Source organism: Leuresthes tenuis, unplaced genomic scaffold (genome assembly GCF_036924035.1).
Source record: "Leuresthes tenuis unplaced genomic scaffold, fLeuTen1.0.hap1 SCAF_21, whole genome shotgun sequence".
NCBI lineage: Eukaryota > Metazoa > Chordata > Actinopteri > Atheriniformes > Atherinopsidae > Leuresthes > Leuresthes tenuis.
This window is the reverse complement of record NW_027325375.1, coordinates 1,408,678-1,428,831: the sequence shown is the minus strand read 5'-3', so window position 1 is coordinate 1,428,831 and position 20,154 is coordinate 1,408,678. Positions and strand designations below refer to the sequence as shown.

Sequence of the window (20,154 nt, the reverse complement as noted above, 5' to 3'; positions counted from 1 at the left end):
ATTATTATTTCCTTATCTTCATGGCTGCAACACAATCAGGAAGACACCACTTGAGCCTGAGCGGAGATACGGGACACCCAGAAGATACTGATAGATTTATTACCATGAAACGTGTGTGTGTGTGTGTGAGTGTGTGTGAGTGTGTGTGTGAGTGTGTGTGTGTGAGTGTGTGTGAGAGAGGCAGGGCAGACAGAGTCATACGGCTGTGAGAGTGTGACCATGGATGTGACTCTAATTGTGCAGCTCTATTGTAGTGGAACCAGAAAAAGACAGCTCTGTTTCCCTGGGAGATAATTAAGGGCCGGACCCATCAGGAACTGTTGAACAGAGGAGCGCACACACACACACACACACCTACCGTATAGTTAAGAGTGTGTTGAGGATGATATTAATAGCAGTGATAACTGGTTACACTGAAAGAGCTTTTCACACTTTCATGGTTTTAGCTCCTTGCGATGATCTCTGAGCCCCAGGGTTGTAACTTTTCTTTTTCTCCCCTGTATCCCTCCTCTTTCATCTCTTTGTTTTGTCCCCTGCTTCCCTCCAGGTTGTTGTTTCCACTACGGTGAGCGTGGAGGGACACGTCTTGTCCGTCTCGGACAACATGTTCGTCCACAACAACTCCAAACATGGCCGACGGGCCCGCAGACTTGACCCTGTGGAGGGAACGCCATCTTACCTAGAACACGGTAACAGGCCTGTGTGTGTGTGTGCATGAACGTGCATGAGCAGCATGGCCACCAGATGGTTGATGGTTTAATCCTATCAGGTGATTCCTGCCCCTCCATCTGGCTAATCCGACCCACAATGCACTGTGTGTGTGTGTGTGTGTGTGGACTAATATCATTATGCTTTTTCTCATAAACAAACCCAGACTGAGGGATGTTGTAATTCAGCTGAATGCTGATAATCGCACACTTACATTACAGTGAGAGCTGCTTTCTGACAGACAGCCTTTTGTTGTTATCACACAGGATCGGCTCACATGAGCTTAGACTTTCACTGCTCAGCGTAGAAGTGACATAAGATGACTGTATCCATTCAATTTAAAGCGATGTGATGCACGCCAAACCGTCTGTGTGTGTTTTTGTCTCTTTTTAATCACTCTTACATCCGTCCTAATCTGGTACCAGTCGAGCTTTGAGGTGAACACCCTCCAAATGATGCTTCTAAACAATAATGCAAGAATCCAGTTATGTTAAAGTAAATCATAAGCTTCGCATCTGTAATGTATTCCATTCGTTTTCTTCAAATAAAAAGTGGCTGAAAGCTTCCCAAAAGACCTGTTTTCATGTGTTTATCCTTTAGAATAATTTACAATAAAAACGCTGCTGAAGCAGCTCCTCGGTCTTTGGACTGAGATGCGATGTGGTGATCTGGAGCAAAGCCAGGGTCCAGGGTGTAGCTTGAAGAATTATAAAGTACAGATGCAGCAGATGAGGGTCCCGGAGCCAGATTTCCTCCCCGGCTCTGAGACCCAGTTGTTTCTTTTTAAATAGAAATGAAAATGAACTGACTTTTCGACGGCTTTTCCTGTCAGATGCAGGAGAAATGCCAAAAATGTGTTAATAATTGCTTCCCTCTTGTCTTCTTCTCTCCTGGCCGTAATCTCCCCCCCCCCCGGCTTTCGTCTAGGAGCAGCTCCCTGCATTAAAGCCATCAGTCCCAGCGAGGGCTGGACCACAGGGGGCGCTACCGTCATCATCATCGGGGACAACTTCTTCGACGGTCTCCAGGTTATCTTCGGCACCATGCTGGTCTGGAGCGAGGTCAGTCCACCAGCAGCCCTTCTGTAGCTCTCGGTCTGTTGCATGTAATTCAATATGAAAACATACTTTCCCTCCTGGTCAGGCTCTTAACTGTGTGTGATCCGTGCATTTTCATGTGTGTGTGCGCTAATGTTTGTCTAAATGATGTTTACCTCCCTAATGAGTCCCACCAACAAGCAGCCGCCACCCCTCTCTACCTTCCTCACCGTCCTCCCCTCTGAATGCTGATCAAATCAGAACGTTTTGATAGCCATCGGCTAAATGCTCACACACACACACACACAGAGCTCATACTTTTCCCCATGCAGTCCCACTCCTCTACAGAATGTTTATTTGTCTTCTGACTCCACTCACCGTGTGTGCCGAGCGACCGTGGCTGCCTTCCAACAACAACAGTGTGTGTGTGTGTGTGTGTGTGCGTCCTGGCATACATGCATGGGTGTGTGTTAAGAGCTGAGGGGTTTGTTTACAGTGTTGAGAGCTGCACTTACACACACTAACATGTGTACAGAGTCTCAGTTCAGTTCAGTTCAAACTGACTCAGCTCTCTTGGCGTTCCTCTGACTGACTTCGGATGGATTTTTGCCAGCCAAATGTTTCATTTGCACTCAACCTGATTATTGATTCTGTAGCAAGAAAACACAGCTTGAAAAAGCCTGTCAGTGGAAAGTGATTGCACATTTGCCAGGTTCTATTTTTCTCCATCTCTCCATCCTGCCAGCAGATTTTTCCCAATAGAGACAATTATTTAAGTCAAGTAACAGGCTGGAAATCAGGGTAAACTATCAGTCATGACCACGATATTTACAGGACTTTAATTAATACACAGAAGTGGGATGAATTAAAGGAAAAACCTCTAGGTTTTTGCTGACTTGTGTCCACTTGGAGGTTTTCCGAGAGCTCATCTTTGACCTGTGATCTTACAGGATGAAAATAAAACCCAGTCAGCGTTCTTTGATGAAACTGATCATATGAAGCGGTCACAGACCTCCACCCGGCTGAAACACCCATGAGAGATGCCTGGAATAAGGTGTTAAAGTTGAAGTGTACCCCAGAAATGTAACTGCAGTGCAAACCACTGCAGATGTGCTGTGTCCACAGACTGAAATGTTGTGAGGACACAAAGGGTCTCGGGTGTTAAATACACAAAGTCAAAAAGTTATGCAACAGATATGAATATTTATTCCTGCAGTAAATATAATGGATGAACGTGAAACCTCCAGGAACAATGTGATGAGAGTGGATGTGTAAATGAATGTGAAACATGAAGTAATGAATGATAAGTAATGAAGTTATTCATTAAAAGTGGTCTCAGAGTATTCAAAAGGCTGAACATATCCATACATATCATGAATTTGTATTTTTCTGACAGCCTCAATAAGAGCTTGTGGTGAACATAGCTGCTTATATCACAATATAACAATAATCTGGGCCGCTCGCAATGCTAATGCTAATGCTAACGCTAATGCTAACGGGTAAGACAGCGTCATACGCTCATCGTCACAGATGCAATAATCAATAATAACGTGCAATCTCTGATCATTTCCAGCAGCATTTTCATCATAGTTCTACGGCAGTTACTAACAGTTTAGTCACCTGTTCAGGTCACTTCAGTCTATTCATAAAGCGCAGCACAAGCTTTCCCACCCAGTTAGCATCAAATCCAGTTCAGCTCATAGTTCCAGTTCATAAAGACTTTGCATTACATCTAAACTTTAATCCAGTCCCTTGGCCTGTGTTTGCATGGGATGGTGGGTGACAATGGAGTGGGGAACTCCCTCTGAACAGGACGAGACCTCAGAACCAGACTCAGGAAGGGCGGCCATCTGCCTCCACCCGCTGGGTGGTGTGAGGACAGGATGATGACACAAATAACACTGCAGCATCAGGCCAAGGATACCTGCTTTAGGCACCTAAATGAAGCCAACACGGTGGGATGGACACCACAATGTTGGTCATGGAACTGAGAGCAGCAAAGGCTAAAGTGTAAACTTCTGCGTAAAAATAGAAATCAAGCTTCTGAACACATAAACACTGAGATACAATCAATATGGCTAAATGATAATGATATTAAATGTCCATTTAGATTATATATATACATATATCCAGGCTGAAGAGCCCAAAAATGATGATGCTGTATAGTGGACCAGATATTATACGAGTACCACTTCACAAACTCATATTAGAAACAAATATATTCTCACAAATGCTTCACTCTAAATAAGACTTTGTGCTCTTTGAGGGTGGAAAAGGTCTCTTTTGACTCATCTGGCTGCTCTGTTTTGTGCAATAGTTTGTTGAGATGCTTATCAGCGGCGCTCGGCCAGATGTATTTAACTCATTTTCAGATTATAATGACCTGAAATAAAGGAAGCTGTGTGCATTAAATCCAAATATAAACAGCCATCCTTCAGGTTTTTTGTTGTAGTAAACTTTGCAGATGGACTCCAGCAGGAAAGTTACCTTAAACATGAGATAACACACTGTAAAGAGTAAAAAATAACGTTATTTTTGTCCTGCGGGGTTTTGTTTGTGCACTGACTCTTGATGTCCTTTTCATTGTCCACCTTAGCTGATTACACCCCACGCCATCCGGGTTCAGACGCCTCCCAGACACATCCCTGGGGTCGTGGAGGTCACCCTATCTTACAAATCCAAACAGTTCTGCAAAGGCACACCAGGAAGATTCATATATACAGGTTTGTCTCACACACACGGGGCTGCAGGCACATATTTGACCTGATTTTTCATCTTGTAATCTGTGAAAGTGTGTGTTTGTCTGTGTGTGAGTTGCAGTTCACTTTCAGGCCAGACAGTGTTGAACTAATGACTGCAGATTAGTCAACATTAACGACCCACACTCGTTAGAATGCTGCCATAATCAGAGGCTCGTTAAAACCAGCTACAATTAAACAGTCTGCTCTTTATAGCCCTCCATACTGAAACTATTAGTGAAATCATCCAGAACACCCAGTTTACTAACACACACACACACACACGACTTCTGAACTGAAGCGATTTCCAGCTAAAGCGAGCAGAGGAGGGAAAGGAGGAAGCTGGTGTGTCACAGATACAGTATGTGGAAGTAGATGGAGGTGATGTGATGTCTCGTATTGATCTGCCGCTCAACACGGCTCCATCACAGCGTAATGATGACATCATTAGCGGAGGGGCAGCTGCTGTTTAAACACTGGGGACGTTTCGCGACGCCGGTAATGAACCTGATTTAAACCGGATCAATGAAGATGAAGAAGCTTACCGTGAATAAACTGTCAGTTTCAAACCCAGCGCTGACAACTGCATTCGTCCAGGCTGCAGAGCACGTTAGCTTAGCCGCAAATTGACTGTTTTTCACACAAACTGCTGATGGAATAAGCACCAAAGCCCACAGCTGCAGACTTGAGGCTTTAGCTGGTCGTTGAGAGGACTTTGGCTACGTTTAGCGCTAGTTTTGCTTTAACACAACTCCTGGATTATTTAAAAAGGATTGAAGAAAAGGTTGTTATTAGGAAACATGTTAAACAGGCAAAGCTGTCTAACATGAAGCTAGTTCCTCCTATAGGAATGCATTCGATGTTGGAAAATCGACGTTCAGCTCTGACTTTACTTGGATTTTAAGTACTTGATACTTTGCACCAAGCCAAAAATGTCTATTTAGTTCCACAAAGTCGCCTCCTGAAGCAAATTATCCCCAGATCCACAACAGAAACCCATTCAATGCTCCACATCTGAACTCGGATATATTGAATGATGTTGATGGCGTATTTTATACACTTTTCTAAGCTTTTATTTGACAAAAAATTGGACAAAAATACAATTAACTGGTAGCCTTATTGTTATTCTTATTATTATTCCCCTAATTCTACAGATATTGCAGTAATAAGTGTTTTTTCTTTCTGTAATAACACTAATCTTTCATTTAAACCTGATATCTTGAGACTTGTGATTTGCAAACAACGACTTTCCAACCGCTGATGGAACGAAAGCATCGGAGGAGCTCCAAAGGTTGGCTGCCAGATGCCGCCCGCAATCAAGCGCGCTGCAAGCTTGGCTGAGGAGAACAAATCCAGAGCGTTATTTTCCACAGATGATTTTTCTGATTGTGCAGTGGCTCGTGTTGTCTTTGAGTTGGTTTCCTTGTGCAGACAAACATATTCAGCCTGTTTGCCTGCCTACTTCAGTCAAAACATCTTGGGCTTGACCCCGAGGCGCGCCGGCTGCTAATTGGTCCGTCTGGCGTCTAACTGCTTCTCCGATTGGGCGGGGTCGACCTCCGGTGACCTGGCGATTGGCTGATGGCTTCAACATGTGACCCAGGAAACGTGAGCCGTTGCCGCGGTTCCCTGACCCCACCTCAAGGTTGACTTGTTTCTGGAAGTCAGCGCTGAAAGGTCCCGGTGGTGAAAGCTGATTGGCTGGTGCGGTTTTTCAATGCTTTCGCTGTGGTTGCCTCTGGGTGTGAGGGCTGAGCTATTAAACATGCACACGAGCACGTAAACACACACAAAGCCACTCTCACACGGGGTCGTGTCTTACACAACTTACCACACAGGCTTTCAAACAGGGGCAGGAGTTGAAAGTAATTGTAAATCTGAGTAATATGAGGGAAAGATGGTGAGGAGTCTGGTAAACAGATGGTGCACCACATACACCGTAAGGCTGCTTCATCTGCCTGATGGGAAGAATTAACATTCTCAACATCACACACTGCTATAAACACACAACGGTACAAAGTGACAATCGATAAATGCTCATAGTTGTCGTTGATCTGTCAACATGAGGAAAATCTATCAGAAAAAGCCTTGAAGAAGTAGTTATTTTATCTTTAGCTGTGCAGATGCAAATGGAGATGATACGAGTTTGAAGTTAGCAGGAAAAAAAAAGAGCGAAATAAAGAGAGCTGGACTTTTAAAAGCATATTTTAAAGAAGCGAGCCGCTCACAGGTGGATCCCACACTGAGAGTCACCGAGGAGACGAGCTCCACAGAAAGAGATCTCATCTCATAAGGGAAGAATGAAGCAATAATTCAGTGGTATTGAACCGCTGGCTGGCCAGAGAATCGATACCAGCACACCTCCTCTTCTCCTCCTCCTTGTACTTGTTCTTCTGCTTTTCCATCAGCCTTCTCTGTCCTTTCACCCACCCAGCTTCAGCCTTTGCTTCCTTTCTCCCTTTTTTTGCCTCATTTGCACGTTTATTTCTTCACTCCCTAAAGATGGCGGCCGAACATTATTGTGCAATAAATGCTCACAACAATTCCTGGATGTGCTGCTTTCATGCTTTCATGCTTTCTCGCCACATCCCCCTCTTCTTTTCTTCCGTCTCCTTCCTCTGTGCACATTTTATTGTGAAACAGGAGTGGATAGCCTGTCCTCATGAAACTTCAATGAGTATTGATCCGATGGCAACTCTGGCCTCTGAGGGGAAGAACAAGGCTGGAGGAGGAGTGATGGAAGAGCGGATGGATGGGTGAAAGTGGCAGAAGGTGTAGTTAAGGAGGAGGAGGAAGGAGATGAAGCAGAAGACAGGGAGGCAGGAGGTAAAGCAGAGCCGGAGGGATTCATGCTGAGATGGTTTCAGGGCCAGCAGGGAGGCAGAATTTGCTGAGATGAAACAGGTTCGAGCCTTGGTGTCTTCCCTCAGCTGAGACCGCGCCTTTACAGCGTTTCACGGATACTTTTATGCTTTTTAAAGAAGTATAATTGACTCTGTATTACTGTGAAGCTCATTTATTTGCTCGTTCTTCATTGGTCCCAGCTTGTAAAAGCAAGCAGTCGTCATTAAAAGCCGTGTTTTGTGGGTTCTGGTGTCGTGCCGGTACCACCGATGCCTTTTGGAGCTGAAGTGTAATCAGTTCCAATCAGCAACAACTGCTGCTCTAATACTCCTTCTGTCTCTGGTGTGGGGAACCTGATCTTTTTGTCTCCGATAGCACAGTTTTAAATGAATGTCCCATTAATAAAGAGACGGTTTGGATGAGACTTTAGGCCTAAGACTTTAAACCCGCTCTAAATCACCTTGTAATGTGTGTGTGAGAGTGTGTTATATTAGTGTTGGCATCAGTTAAACGTCTCCAGAGACGCGTGGATCTGACACTGGCAGTTGATTCTGACAGTTGATATCCCGCCGACTGTTAGGCAGCTGTTTTTGTAATTTTTGTTTTTCTCAACCATGACTGAGTTTTTTCTGACTTTCTTTCCCTTTTTTTTTTTGAGCACTCGCTCTCATCCCCTCGCCGTTCTCCTCACACCTGAATTTCATTTCTTTAGTCTTTCACAATCAATAAAAAGCTCAAATTCAGAGCCAGATGTCCTACAAATCAGCTGAGAATGTCTCTCAGGTGAAATTCCTCGGTTCATTTTGTTATAAAGTCAGTCAAACAGCCTGTTAAAGAGGAGGGAAATACAACATTTCATTTGGCTTTTGGGTGCTCCTTACATAAAGGTGCATTAAATCTGAGAGAAAAGATTCATTTTGAACAATCCAGTTACGTCTATATTTGTTTTATTAAAGTGAAAATGTCTCCTATAAAGCGGCTTACTGAGACAGCGTCATTTCACCTGAAATTAAGTGAAATTATTCAGCTCAACAGGACCAGATCATCAGCAAAGATGACCGAACTAGTTGTAAAATGAAAATGGATTCGATCTGCAGTTTTTTTTGTTGTAAATGCCTCTTTGTGTCATGTTTTCTTTTGCTGCCCAGCCCTGCAGCCCAAGGCTACTCAGTCATTATCATATTATTACCACATACAAATCGTAAAAATCCTAATGTGTCCAGAAAGTTTCCTCGGAGCAGAAGGAGATGTTGTCCATGACAGCTTAACATCTGGACTTTTTGCAGCTCACAATTTATGAGTTATGTTGCTAACAAATTAAGTAGTTTAGGACATAACAGAAACCAGAAACTTGGGTGTGATGTGATAACAAAACACACACACACACACACACTCTTACAAAACAACAGAGGACGCTCAGCTGCAAGTAATTTATCAGTTCTGGACGTGGAAAGTACCAGACATCATCGCTGCAGCTGCACACTTACATACCCTGAGCTCCCCACACCTACATCTATTCATCCAGCATAACTTTCCACCTCTTCATAATGCACACATACAGCAACTTAAAGGGTTCAGCAGACATGCACGAAACCCTCTGATTGACGGGGCTCGTCTTGATTGACGTATTGATTGGATAAAGACTGTGGAGGAGTGTGATTGGAGTGAGAAAGAAAGAGTTCTTTCAAGCCTTTTAAGTGATATTTGTATTAGCATTCAAATGCTTTGGATGCCATTAGCTACTCCACCGGGGCTGTCAGCATCTGCAGATTTGCATTAAAGGGGAACTCCGGTGTTTTTAAACCTTATTTCTGGCATGAAATACGTTCATCTGCTCACCGAGAACAGTTTGGTGAAAGTCGGCGTCCTTCTGAAGATATTTAGATAACTGGAGATCCATATAACGGAGAGAACGGGGCTTAGAGGATGCAGCCTCTAAATAAGGCATTATCTGTCTTTATTTCACCAATACTTTAAGAAGAATGAATGAATGAACGTGTGCTATAGCTCTGTTAGCTCATAGCTCTGTTAGCTCATAGCTGCTGTTAGCTCATAGCTCTGTTAGCTCATAGCTGCTGTTAGCTCATAGCTGCTGTTAGCTCATAGCTCTGTTAGCTCATAGCTCTGTTAGCTCATAGCTGCTGTGTTGTTGTTATTAGACATTATTGTTGACATTAATTATTGTTGTTGGACACATGGCTGCAGCACAGTTTATTCACTCCGGTAAGAACGTCCATCTTACTCAAAGTCTTACTATCAGCAGCAAACTCTGTGTGAAGTTAGCCGACTGTCACAGAGCACGGAGTGAATAAACTGTGCTGCAGGGGGGCGTGTGGATGAAGTGGTCCCAGTAGAGTGCCTGTGTAGAAATCCCTCCGTTAGCTCTCCTATAGCTGCAAGTAGCCACATAACAGCAGCTATGAGCTAACAGCAGCTATGAGCTAACAGAGCTATAGCACACGTTCATTCATTCATTCTTCTTAAAGTGTTGGTGAAATAAAGACAGATAATGTATTTCATGCCAGAAATAAGGTCCAGGTTTAAAAATACCGGAGTTCCCCTTTAAATCGCATGCTTTCAGTGCAGCTGGAACACATAGAAACAGCTCAGTTTCTCCCATAAATCTTCATTTTCTTTAAATCATATTTAAAGATGTCAAAAGGTTTTAGCGGACCAGATTTTTACTTCAGTCGCTGTCATTTGATGCAAAATCTTTCTGTGTAAAGTCTCACAATGGATTCAAGAATCCAAAAGGTTTCAAGTAAAAACGTTGATACCTCAGAGCACTTTGGAATATGAAATATTCTCCATCCTTGACTTGTCTTTTAATCTAAATGATTTAATCCTTATTAAATAACATCTACATAACATACAAACCTGTTTTTCTTGTCTTTGCACTCGTCCAGCAGACCAGATACGACCAAATCTAAAGTCGTTTGATCGTAAATGGCTTATTTTCCCCATGAGTACGTTTTGCAAAAATTCTCAATTTCAATAAAGTACCATCATGAAATGAAGTTTAAACTTCACAAGAACTGGTTCAAAGTTCAGGTCACACACTGAAATAAAGTTCTGAATCCCCAAATGAACTCGTTCACATTAACTTCTGCCTTTCTTCTGGATTCTCCTCCTTATGTTGTGAAGGACTGAAGCACAGCCAGCTGAGCAGATCCATGCATCTGTTTCAGAACCATCAAGATACTCAAGTTCAGAAGTAGGATTTGAAAAAATATTTTCATTGCAAAATGTATTTTTCAATCACTGTCAAACACTGATAAAAGCAAAGCAGGCAGCAGGCCCAGTGACAAACGCTTCAGATAACAGTCACTGAGGCTAACTTCAGCAGCAGGTAAAGAGAAATAAAATGCCTCATAGGTCTAAGATCAAGATAAAGTCCCAGCTAGTGGCACCGAGCAGACGCTGAAACAACAGAGTTTATTAAAGAAGGTGGAGTTAGGAGCCAGAGGGATGGTCCAGGAGAACAGGCGTCTCTGAGAGGGACACCATTAGTAGTGTGAGATTTTATCCAGATAATGATCAGCTTTGCTCTTACAGAGTCCAGGGGGGTGTCCTGGCACTACTTGATATTGCAAAGTGATCCTCACTCAAATGAACACCATTAACAACGATATTAGTTAATTATGCAGCATGTAAGACTGGAACCGAGCTTTGAAATGAGCTTTAAGACTGTTCTGATGGCACCACGAAGGATGGGAACCCCCCAGATCTTTGGTTTAGGGTTGTGTGAGGCTCTAAGAGGAAGTGGATCACAGACATGTTCTGTTGAATGTAAATCCTGCAGGAATGTCACAGAGTTTCCTAAATGCTTGAGTAGTCATCGTGAGTCAGCCCTGTTTTTCCCCACGAGTCAGTCAGATTGCCTTTGACCATAAAATAGGTTAAGGATGGAAAAACAAAACAGAGGTTTCTAAAAACAGCAGATGGTGGAAATAGTGGAGGGCTGAGAGAAAATCGTATATTTATTCTGGCTAAATGAATAAGTTACAACATCCTTTTTATGACAGGAAGCAACTAAGATTGTGGAAAAGGTCTTTAAGTAGTTCCAGTATTTCTTCTGCAGTGAATCATGAGGCTCCTTGAAAGAAGTTGCATGTTAATCCACCGGGAATCGACCCTTCGGTTCCCTCCAAGTCATCTTCAGCTCCACCGAGTCTCTGACTTTGCATTCAGCATCACACCAAGTTTGCAACTACTGGACTTAATGAGTCATTTGGCGTTTAAAGAGTCTAATATTTATCTTTCTGGAGTGGAAGCCGGGTCAGAGATATAAGAACAGTGAATACTGGACTTAGTTGGATCTTATTAAAGTTAAATTTTGTAATTAAACAGAATTATAGCTTAATTCTTCCTTATTTTTCTCCTTCTGCAGCATTGAACGAACCAACCATCGACTACGGCTTTCAGAGGCTTCAGAAGGTCATCCCTCGGCATCCTGGGGACCCTGAGAGGCTGCCAAAGGTACCACAATCCTTCATTTCTTGCAGGATTAACTGATGCCTACACTTAAGACTTGAGAAGCATCCTGAAGATTAAACGTCTTCGTTTCGCTCTGCTATGGAAGAATAAACCCACAGATACAGCCACATATGAGCAGTTTATTACCAGTGTTTCCTGTTACTTCTCTAAGCAGAATATGTCTGATTTTAGCCCCCTGTGAGCTTTGTAAAGCACCCATTTACAGGCTGAGAGTTCCAGTCATATGTGATTATTTGCTAATCAGCTGGAGATCGAGTCGAGCATCTGAGAGATCAGCAGATGTGAGCAATTAGCCCCGAACGGCGCGCTGTGAGCTTTGATATCAAACCTCGTCTTCTTGATCCGAACATGCAGGAGGACGTTGGGAGATGGTCTGAATCTGCGCATGTGGGGGGGGGCGGAGTCACGGCCATGGAAACAGCTGCTGTTGACTGGCTCTGATTTCGCGCTGGACTGAGTCCAGGATTGGCTGGTTGTGGTGTGACATCATGAAAGAATTGGGCGCTGCTCATGATGTGATGATGTTGTGATGTCAGCGCTGCCTTTGCCGACACCCTGAACCCTGCACATATGTTAGCAATTGCCTGTAATGTGCATCATCTACTGTGGGAACGTGTGCAGCAAGCCTCCCACCTAAAATATGGGTGAAGTCATTATATTTTCTGGTAATATAAAGCAATAATTACCCGATTTTACTCTAAAATCCAGTATAAAACCTACAGTCACCTTTGGAAACAGAATATTTGAATGATAAGCAAACATCTGATTAAGGTAGCAGATTCCTTATTTAATTTCTGAGAAAGTCACACAAATTAATGTTTGGGTTTCGGTGGGTAGCAACGGCAACTTATTAGCTTCAGATAAAGTAAGAAAGGGTTAGTTTCGATGATTTCAGAGCTCACAGTTAACACTTCGAGTGTTCTGTGGAAATCCTGGAAACTGAGTCCAAAGCAGGAGTGTCACTGAGGCTCTTTAGCTTTAAGAAACCTTTTTATTAGCAGCCTTTCCCTGTATTCTTAGTGTTTCTGAACAATGCATTTAGCCCAAGTTGCACTGCACCAACTGCAATATTCAGACTTGCATTACTTGCCTTTTGCCTCGGTTTAAAGCTGTGAAACGACTCAGTTACATTAAAGTTATTGAGACATTTATTCATGAAATGTGAAACGGATTACAAATTGAAATGGTTTCGCAGTATAAATAAGATAAATAAGCAACATTTAATGTTAAATAGCAGAATAAACTGGGACATATCAAACAGAAAAATCTAAAATGAACACCACCTGTTCCACGAGGACACTGAAGGCAGCACGTTGTGTCGCAGTGACACTGAACACATCGTCTGGTTCCTGGAACTGTGTGTGTCTCCCTCTGATTTCCTTATTTCAACAGTGAAAACATGCTTTCAGTGAGGTGGAGCCACACCTTGAGCTAATTCCACTGAACACCCTGCCGCTGGCTGACTTTAAACAACAACAATGATCAGGACTCGCCGTGTATTCGACCCGATTCGGTTGTTCCTGGGAGCTGTTGGCTCCGACTGCTCCAGCTGACACACCACATATAAATATATATTCATTTTGACTGATTGCTCCCTCTGGGTCCTGTTTTCAGCCCTATTTCTAAAACCAAATCCAAGCTCTTCCGTGTATCCAAGTCTGACCACAGAGCCGTACTCAGGTTCCTCCCTCACTCCAAATGTTCCTTTTTCCCACAGCCGTCCTGTTTGGCAAATCCAGCAAAAACTAGGCACAATGCAATGAATTTAGAATATTTTCCACAGATTAATTCAGCCACTGTGTATCTGAGTATGACCTTATTTGGGTAAAGATGATCAGAAATGCTGTTAACACGGCAGCATCTTATTCAGAAGAAGCTTTGTGGTCAGGTTTGTGCCAAAGTTTGTGCCAATAATTGCTTTTTATGTTGCTCTGAACCCATCTTTGTAATCCAGAAAGATCTGGCAGCAACATTTTCTGTTACACAGACAAAGAAGAACCATAAAACATTAGATTGACACTCTGAGGTTCCACCTGACTAAGATCTAGGCTCAGTTATTTATGCAGATGATTTGATCTGGTCCAACGGGTCAGATGTGCATCTCCAACACGATTAACTTGAACTGAAATACTACATTTGTATTAATCAATCCCAGTTTAAGCGGTTTAAAATTGGCAAATTTATCCAAGAAAAATGATAAAAAGGTTTTATTTTGTGTTGTCAGGTGAAATAAACCAATTGAGCACATTAATGGTGCTAAAGTGACCCATAAATACCTCCAGAACCACATCTCATCCGACCCAGATCCAGCATAAATGTTCTTTTAAAGGCAACAAATACCTTTTCAATTGTTTTTTTTTTTATTTATTATCAGTAACATGATGTCACTCAAGCAGTTTCCAGGAAAAGCTTCAATGAGAAATGCAACCAGAGTAGCTCCTGCAGATGCATTGATCAGGTATCAGATTCAACCAATGGCTGACCAGCCGAACACGGTGTAACTTTCTTTCTTCTTCATGAGCTTCACACCAACTTCTGGGGAAGATGAAGAAAAGGAATATGTCCTTTTTTTTGCACGGGAAATCAATAAATCCTACTTTATTGCTGCAATTCATCCCATTTTATCTCTCAGATATGTAAGGAGATGAGGAATCTCCAAGCATCTTCAGCCTGGTTTGCATTTTCCAGACAGCTCTTTTATCCAAATTACAGGCAGCTTTTGAACTGAGGATTTCTCTGAATGCAGCAGATCTGTTTTTGCTTTGTGTGAGGAGGCTGTAACGTGCTTCTCTTGGCTGAGGGTTGATCAGTCGATGTATCGAAGGTATCTGGGTTAGCTGGCAGCTCTGAGCAGAGCACAGACAGACGGGGAAGTGGAGTGTGTGAGAGGATTACAGTGGACAGCCCATTCAATAATTGCTCAGTGAACATTCGGGGGATTTTATTGGCCACACACTGCCAGTTTGTGTCACTGTGATCTCCTCAGCATCCATCCATATGTGCACATATATGGTTACCGTGACGACGTATGTGCGCAGCCCAGACCTGCTCAGACACACCGAATATATGAGGACCTTTGCAGGGCTTCTTTGCTTTTTCTGAAGCCACAAGAATCTTGACCCTCGCAGCAAATATTCCCAAACTGAATATGTTAAATAATCAAGTTTGAAATTTGGCTGTAAAAGTGATCTTTTGCTTATCTGGTGTGTGGGCGAGAGGCAGCCAGGGTGGCTCTTTGGAAACCAATCGCTGCCCTTTGACCTCCTGACTGCTGCAGAAAACCTTTGGGGGGGGGGGGCTGCTCTAAAATGCTAAATGCTATTTTGGTTTTTAGCTAGTCTGAAACAAGAAAAGACGAATTAAATTAGCAGGTTTTAGCTGATAAATGGAAAATAGATTCTTTAAATTCTGCATAAATTCTACAGCTTTACATACAAGGCCGTAGTAAATCAAATCATCTGATCCAGCTTCAGAAGAACAACAACATGTGACATATTACCAGCTCATAATAACATAGGCAGTGTTTAGAAAACTAAGTACACCCTGACCGTTTCCATAGTAATTAAGATGCTAAGTAGCAACCAGGTGCTACTGATATAATACAGTCGACTAATTCAGTTTCCAGCTTTGTTCTTAACACAATGCCAAGGAGGAAACACCTCACTGACTGTTGCTGCTTATCAATCTGGGAAAGGTTATAAAGTCATTTCCAAACCATCATTCTGCAGAGACAAATATGATTAAAAAGTTAAGAAAACAGCACAATTCAAAGTGAAATGCTCAGAGAAACTTAATCAGGTTTGGGCTGCAGGAGAAAGCCTCTTCTCTTAGCCAAGAGCTACATCTCAGACTCTCCAGGCCTCAGTTAGCATGTTAAAGGTTAAAGGTCACCCCAAGGTGAAGAAGCCCAGAGCTACATCTCAGACTCTACAGGCCTCAGTTAGCATGTTAAAGGTTAAAGGTCACCCCAAGGTGAAAAAGCCCAGAGCTACATCTCAGACTCTACAGGCCTCAGTTAGCATGTTAAAGGTTAAAGGTCACCCCAAGGTGAAAAAGCCAAGAGCTACATCTCAGACTCCACAGGCCTCAGTTAGCATGTTAAAGGTTAAAGGTCACCCCAAGGTGAAGAAGCCCAGAGCTACATCTCAGACTCTCCAGGCCTCAGTTAGCATGTTAAAGGTTAAAGGTCACCCCAAGGTGAAAAAGCCCAGAGCTACATCTCAGACTCTACAGGCCTCAGTTAGCATGTTAAAGGTCAAAGGTCATGACAGCAAAGTTAGAAAAAGACTGAACGAGGATGGCTTGTTTGGAAGGGCTGCAGGAGAAAGCCTCTTCTCTCTAAAAAGAACATGGCAGCACAGCTTAGGTTTGCAAAGCTGCATCTGAACAAAGCTCAAGACTTCTGGAACAATGTCCTTTGGACAGACCAGAGCAAAGTGGAGATGTTTGGTCCTAATGCACAGCAGCACGTTTGGAGGAAACCAAACACAGCATATCAGCACAAACACCTCACACCAGCTGTCAAGCACGGTGGTGGAGGGCTGATGATCTGGGCTGGTTCTGCAGCCACAGGACCTGGGCACCTTGCAGTCATTGAGTCCACCATGAACTCCTCTGGATACCAAAGTATTCTAGAGTCAGATGTGAGGCCATCTGTCCCACAGCTAAAGCTGGGCTGAAACTGGCTCATCAACAGGACAAAGATCCCAAACACAGCAGCAGATCTACAGCAGAATGTGGGAAAAAGAACAGAATCAAGGTGTTGCAACGGTCCAGTCAGAGTCCAGACCTCAGCCTGACTGAGATGCTGTGGTGGGACCTTAAGAGAGCTGTGCAGAAACCAAAGCTGCAAACCTCAATGAGCTGAAGCAGCGCTGGAGAGAAGAGGGCCGAGATTCCTCCAGAACCATGAGAGAGACTGATAACGTCCCACAGGAAACCATCACTGCAGCTCACTGCTGCTGAAGCTGCTGGATCAGGGGTTCACTTAGTTTATCACTCACTGCTGCTGAAGCTGCTGGATCAGGGGTTCACTTAGTTTTACACTCACTGCTGCTGAAGCTGCTGGATCAGGGGTTCACTTAGTTTTACACTCACTGCTGCTGAAGCTGCTGGATCAGGGGTTCACTTAGTTTTAAACTCACTGCTGCTGAAGCTGCTGGATCAGGGGTTCACTTAGTTTTAAACTCACTGCTGCTGAAGCTGCTGGATCAGGGGTTCACTTAGTTTTACACTCACTGCTGCTGAAGCTGCTGGATCAGGGGTTCACTTAGTTTTACACTCACTGCTGCTGAAGCTGCTGGATCAGGGGTTCACTTAGTTTTACACTCACTGCTGCTGAAGCTGCTGGATCAGGGGTTCACTTAGTTTTACTCACTGCTGCTGAAGCTGCTGGATCAGGGGTTCACTTAGTTTTACTCACTGCTGCTGAAGCTGCTGGATCAGGGGTTCACTTAGTTTTACACTCACTGCTGCTGAAGCTGCTGGATCAGGGGTTCACTTAGTTTTACACTCACTGCTGCTGAAGCTGCTGGATCAGGGGTTCACTTAGTTTATCACTCACTGCTGCTGAAGCTGCTGGATCAGGGGTTCACTTAGTTTTACACACTGCTGCTGGAGCTGCTGGATCAGGGGTTCACTTAGTTTTACACTCACTGCTGCTGAAGCTGCTGGATCAGGGGTTCACTTAGTTTATCACTCACTGCTGCTGAAGCTGCTGGATCAGGGGTTCACTTAGTTTTACACTCACTGCTGCTGAAGCTGCTGGATCAGGGGTTCACTTAGTTTTACACTCACTGCTGCTGAAGCTGCTGGATCAGGGGTTCACTTAGTTTTAAACTCACTGCTGCTGAAGCTGCTGGATCAGGGGTTCACTTAGTTTTAAACTCACTGCTGCTGAAGCTGCTGGATCAGGGGTTCACTTAGTTTTACACTCACTGCTGCTGAAGCTGCTGGATCAGGGGTTCACTTAGTTTTACACTCACTGCTGCTGAAGCTGCTGGATCAGGGGTTCACTTAGTTTTACACTCACTGCTGCTGAAGCTGCTGGATCAGGGGTTCACTTAGTTTTACTCACTGCTGCTGAAGCTGCTGGATCAGGGGTTCACTTAGTTTTACTCACTGCTGCTGAAGCTGCTGGATCAGGGGTTCACTTAGTTTTACACTCACTGCTGCTGAAGCTGCTGGATCAGGGGTTCACTTAGTTTTACACTCACTGCTGCTGAAGCTGCTGGATCAGGGGTTCACTTAGTTTATCACTCACTGCTGCTGAAGCTGCTGGATCAGGGGTTCACTTAGTTTTACACACTGCTGCTGGAGCTGCTGGATCAGGGGTTCACTTAGTTTATCACTCACTGCTGCTGAAGCTGCTGGATCAGGGGTTCACTTAGTTTTACACTCACTGCTGCTGAAGCTGCTGGATCAGGAGTTCATTTAGTTTTATGTGCTTCTATTCATCTCTGGCTTCACTTACTTCATTCTCAGACCTGATAATGAGTTTATCTCGTTTTATTTAGTCCTGCTAAATAAAAAGGACAGACTTTCTTTTTCACTTGACTGGACAAGGATCGTCAGTTTTACTTCTAAGTGTCTGATTTGACCCGATAGAGTTGAGGCTCTGGGAACTGGACGTCCAGGATGGAACCCGCGTATATTACCCTCAAAAGACTGGTGACTCGATCTGATGACGCACTCAGCTGACTGAGCTATGCAAGTCGCATTGATGATGTCATGCATTACTGAGGTCATGTAGCAGCATGAGTAATCCTGCTGATGAATGAGCCCAGTATATGAAACTATCCCCTTAATGTGTGTCAGACTGATATACGGCAAATTTAACTCGCCACCAAAGAGAAAAGACAACATCTGGCCTTGTTTAAGCTCAGTTTAAGCTAACTTTTAATTGAATTAACTGGATTATGATTGAATGACAATGAATTGGCTTGAATTGGGCTGCATCTTAAATAAAATCCAACACCCCAAAATGACCCAAACACACACAGCGCTGCTTCTTGATGAGTGTGCGGCGTAAGTTTATCGCGCTGTGAGCCCACATGACATCATCTCGCTGCGAGGCGTGACCCTGCATGTACGGCATCCCTAATGGCACATTAGAGGCGGATCAGGCAGCTAATGTGCCAGCATTAGGGAGGAATAAGTCATCTCTGAGCTGGCCTGGCACACGCACATTACACATGTGACCCCCACACATCCTAATGCACCCAGCATGTGTGAGTGTGGATATAATGTATGGTTATCATATTAGCAGAGCTCATAACTCAGAGCGTAAAAGCACCTCGACAACTCGGCTCGTTCTTTCTCCCAGATGTGTCTTTTCTTTCACTCTCCTCCTGCTTTTCAGTCAGATACTCTCTGTTTCTGTTTCTGTGTTTATCAGACGCTTTTATCCAAAGCGACTTACAAATGAAGATATAACAGCTGTATTAAAAGCTAACAATAAGCTAACAATAAGCTAACAATAAGCTAACAATAAGCTAACAATAAGCTAACAATAAGCTACATAGAAGGAACCCAGGAGTCCGACTCTGTCAGAGGGGACAGAGACCATCTGCAGAGGTTTCACAGGCTGGAGACCAGTTAGGAAACCAGTTAGGAGACCAGTTAGGAAACCAGTTAGGAGACCAGTTAGGAGACCAGTTAGGAGACCAGTTAGGAAATCAGTTAGGAGACCAGTTAGGAAACCAGTTAGGAAACCAGTTAGGAAACCAGTTAGGAGACCAGTTAGGAAACCAGTTAGGAGACCAGTTAGGAAACCAGTTAGGAGACCAGTTAGGAGACCAGTTAGGAAACCAGTTAGGAAATCAGTTAGGAGACCAGTTAGGAAACCAGTTAGGAGACCAGTTAGGAGACCAGTTAGGAGACCAGTTAGGAAACCAGTTAGGAGAGCAGTTAGGAGACCAGTTAGGAGACCAGTTAGGAAACCAGTTAGGAGACCAGTTAGGAAACCAGTTAGGAAATCAGTTAGGAGACCAGTTAGGACACCAGTTAGGAAACCAGTTAGGAGACCAGTTAGGAGACCAGTTAGGAGACCAGTTAGGAAACCAGTTAGGAGACCAGTTAGGAGACCAGTTAGGAAACCAGTTAGGAGACCAGTTAGGAAACCAGTTAGGAAACCAGTTAGGAGAGCAGTTAGGAAACCAGTTAGGAAATCAGTTAGGAAACCAGTTAGGAAACCAGTTAGGAGACCAGTTAGGAGACCAGTTAGGAGACCAGTTAGGAAACCAGTTAGGAGACCAGTTAGGAAACCAGTTAGGAAACCAGTTAGGAGAGCAGTTAGGAAACCAGTTAGGAGACCAGTTAGGAGACCAGTT

General features: G+C 43.7%; 1 protein-coding gene across 3 annotated transcripts in view; it reads left to right on the top strand.

Moving 5' to 3' along the window:
• The window catches only part of LOC140280212 (transcription factor COE1-like), a 104,734-nt gene that overhangs the window by 73,733 nt on the left and 10,847 nt on the right, over nucleotides 1–20,154 (top strand). For 2 of the 3 annotated variants that reach the window (XM_072375510.1, XM_072375509.1), the window contains exons 8-11: nucleotides 548–689; nucleotides 1,636–1,769; nucleotides 4,342–4,468; nucleotides 11,718–11,806. In XM_072375510.1, coding sequence (XP_072231611.1) covers nucleotides 548–689; nucleotides 1,636–1,769; nucleotides 4,342–4,468; nucleotides 11,718–11,806 — 492 coding nt within the window. The remainder of the gene's footprint in view (nucleotides 1–547; nucleotides 690–1,635; nucleotides 1,770–4,341; nucleotides 4,469–11,717; nucleotides 11,807–20,154) is intronic. The other variant, XM_072375511.1, reaches the window with a different exon arrangement.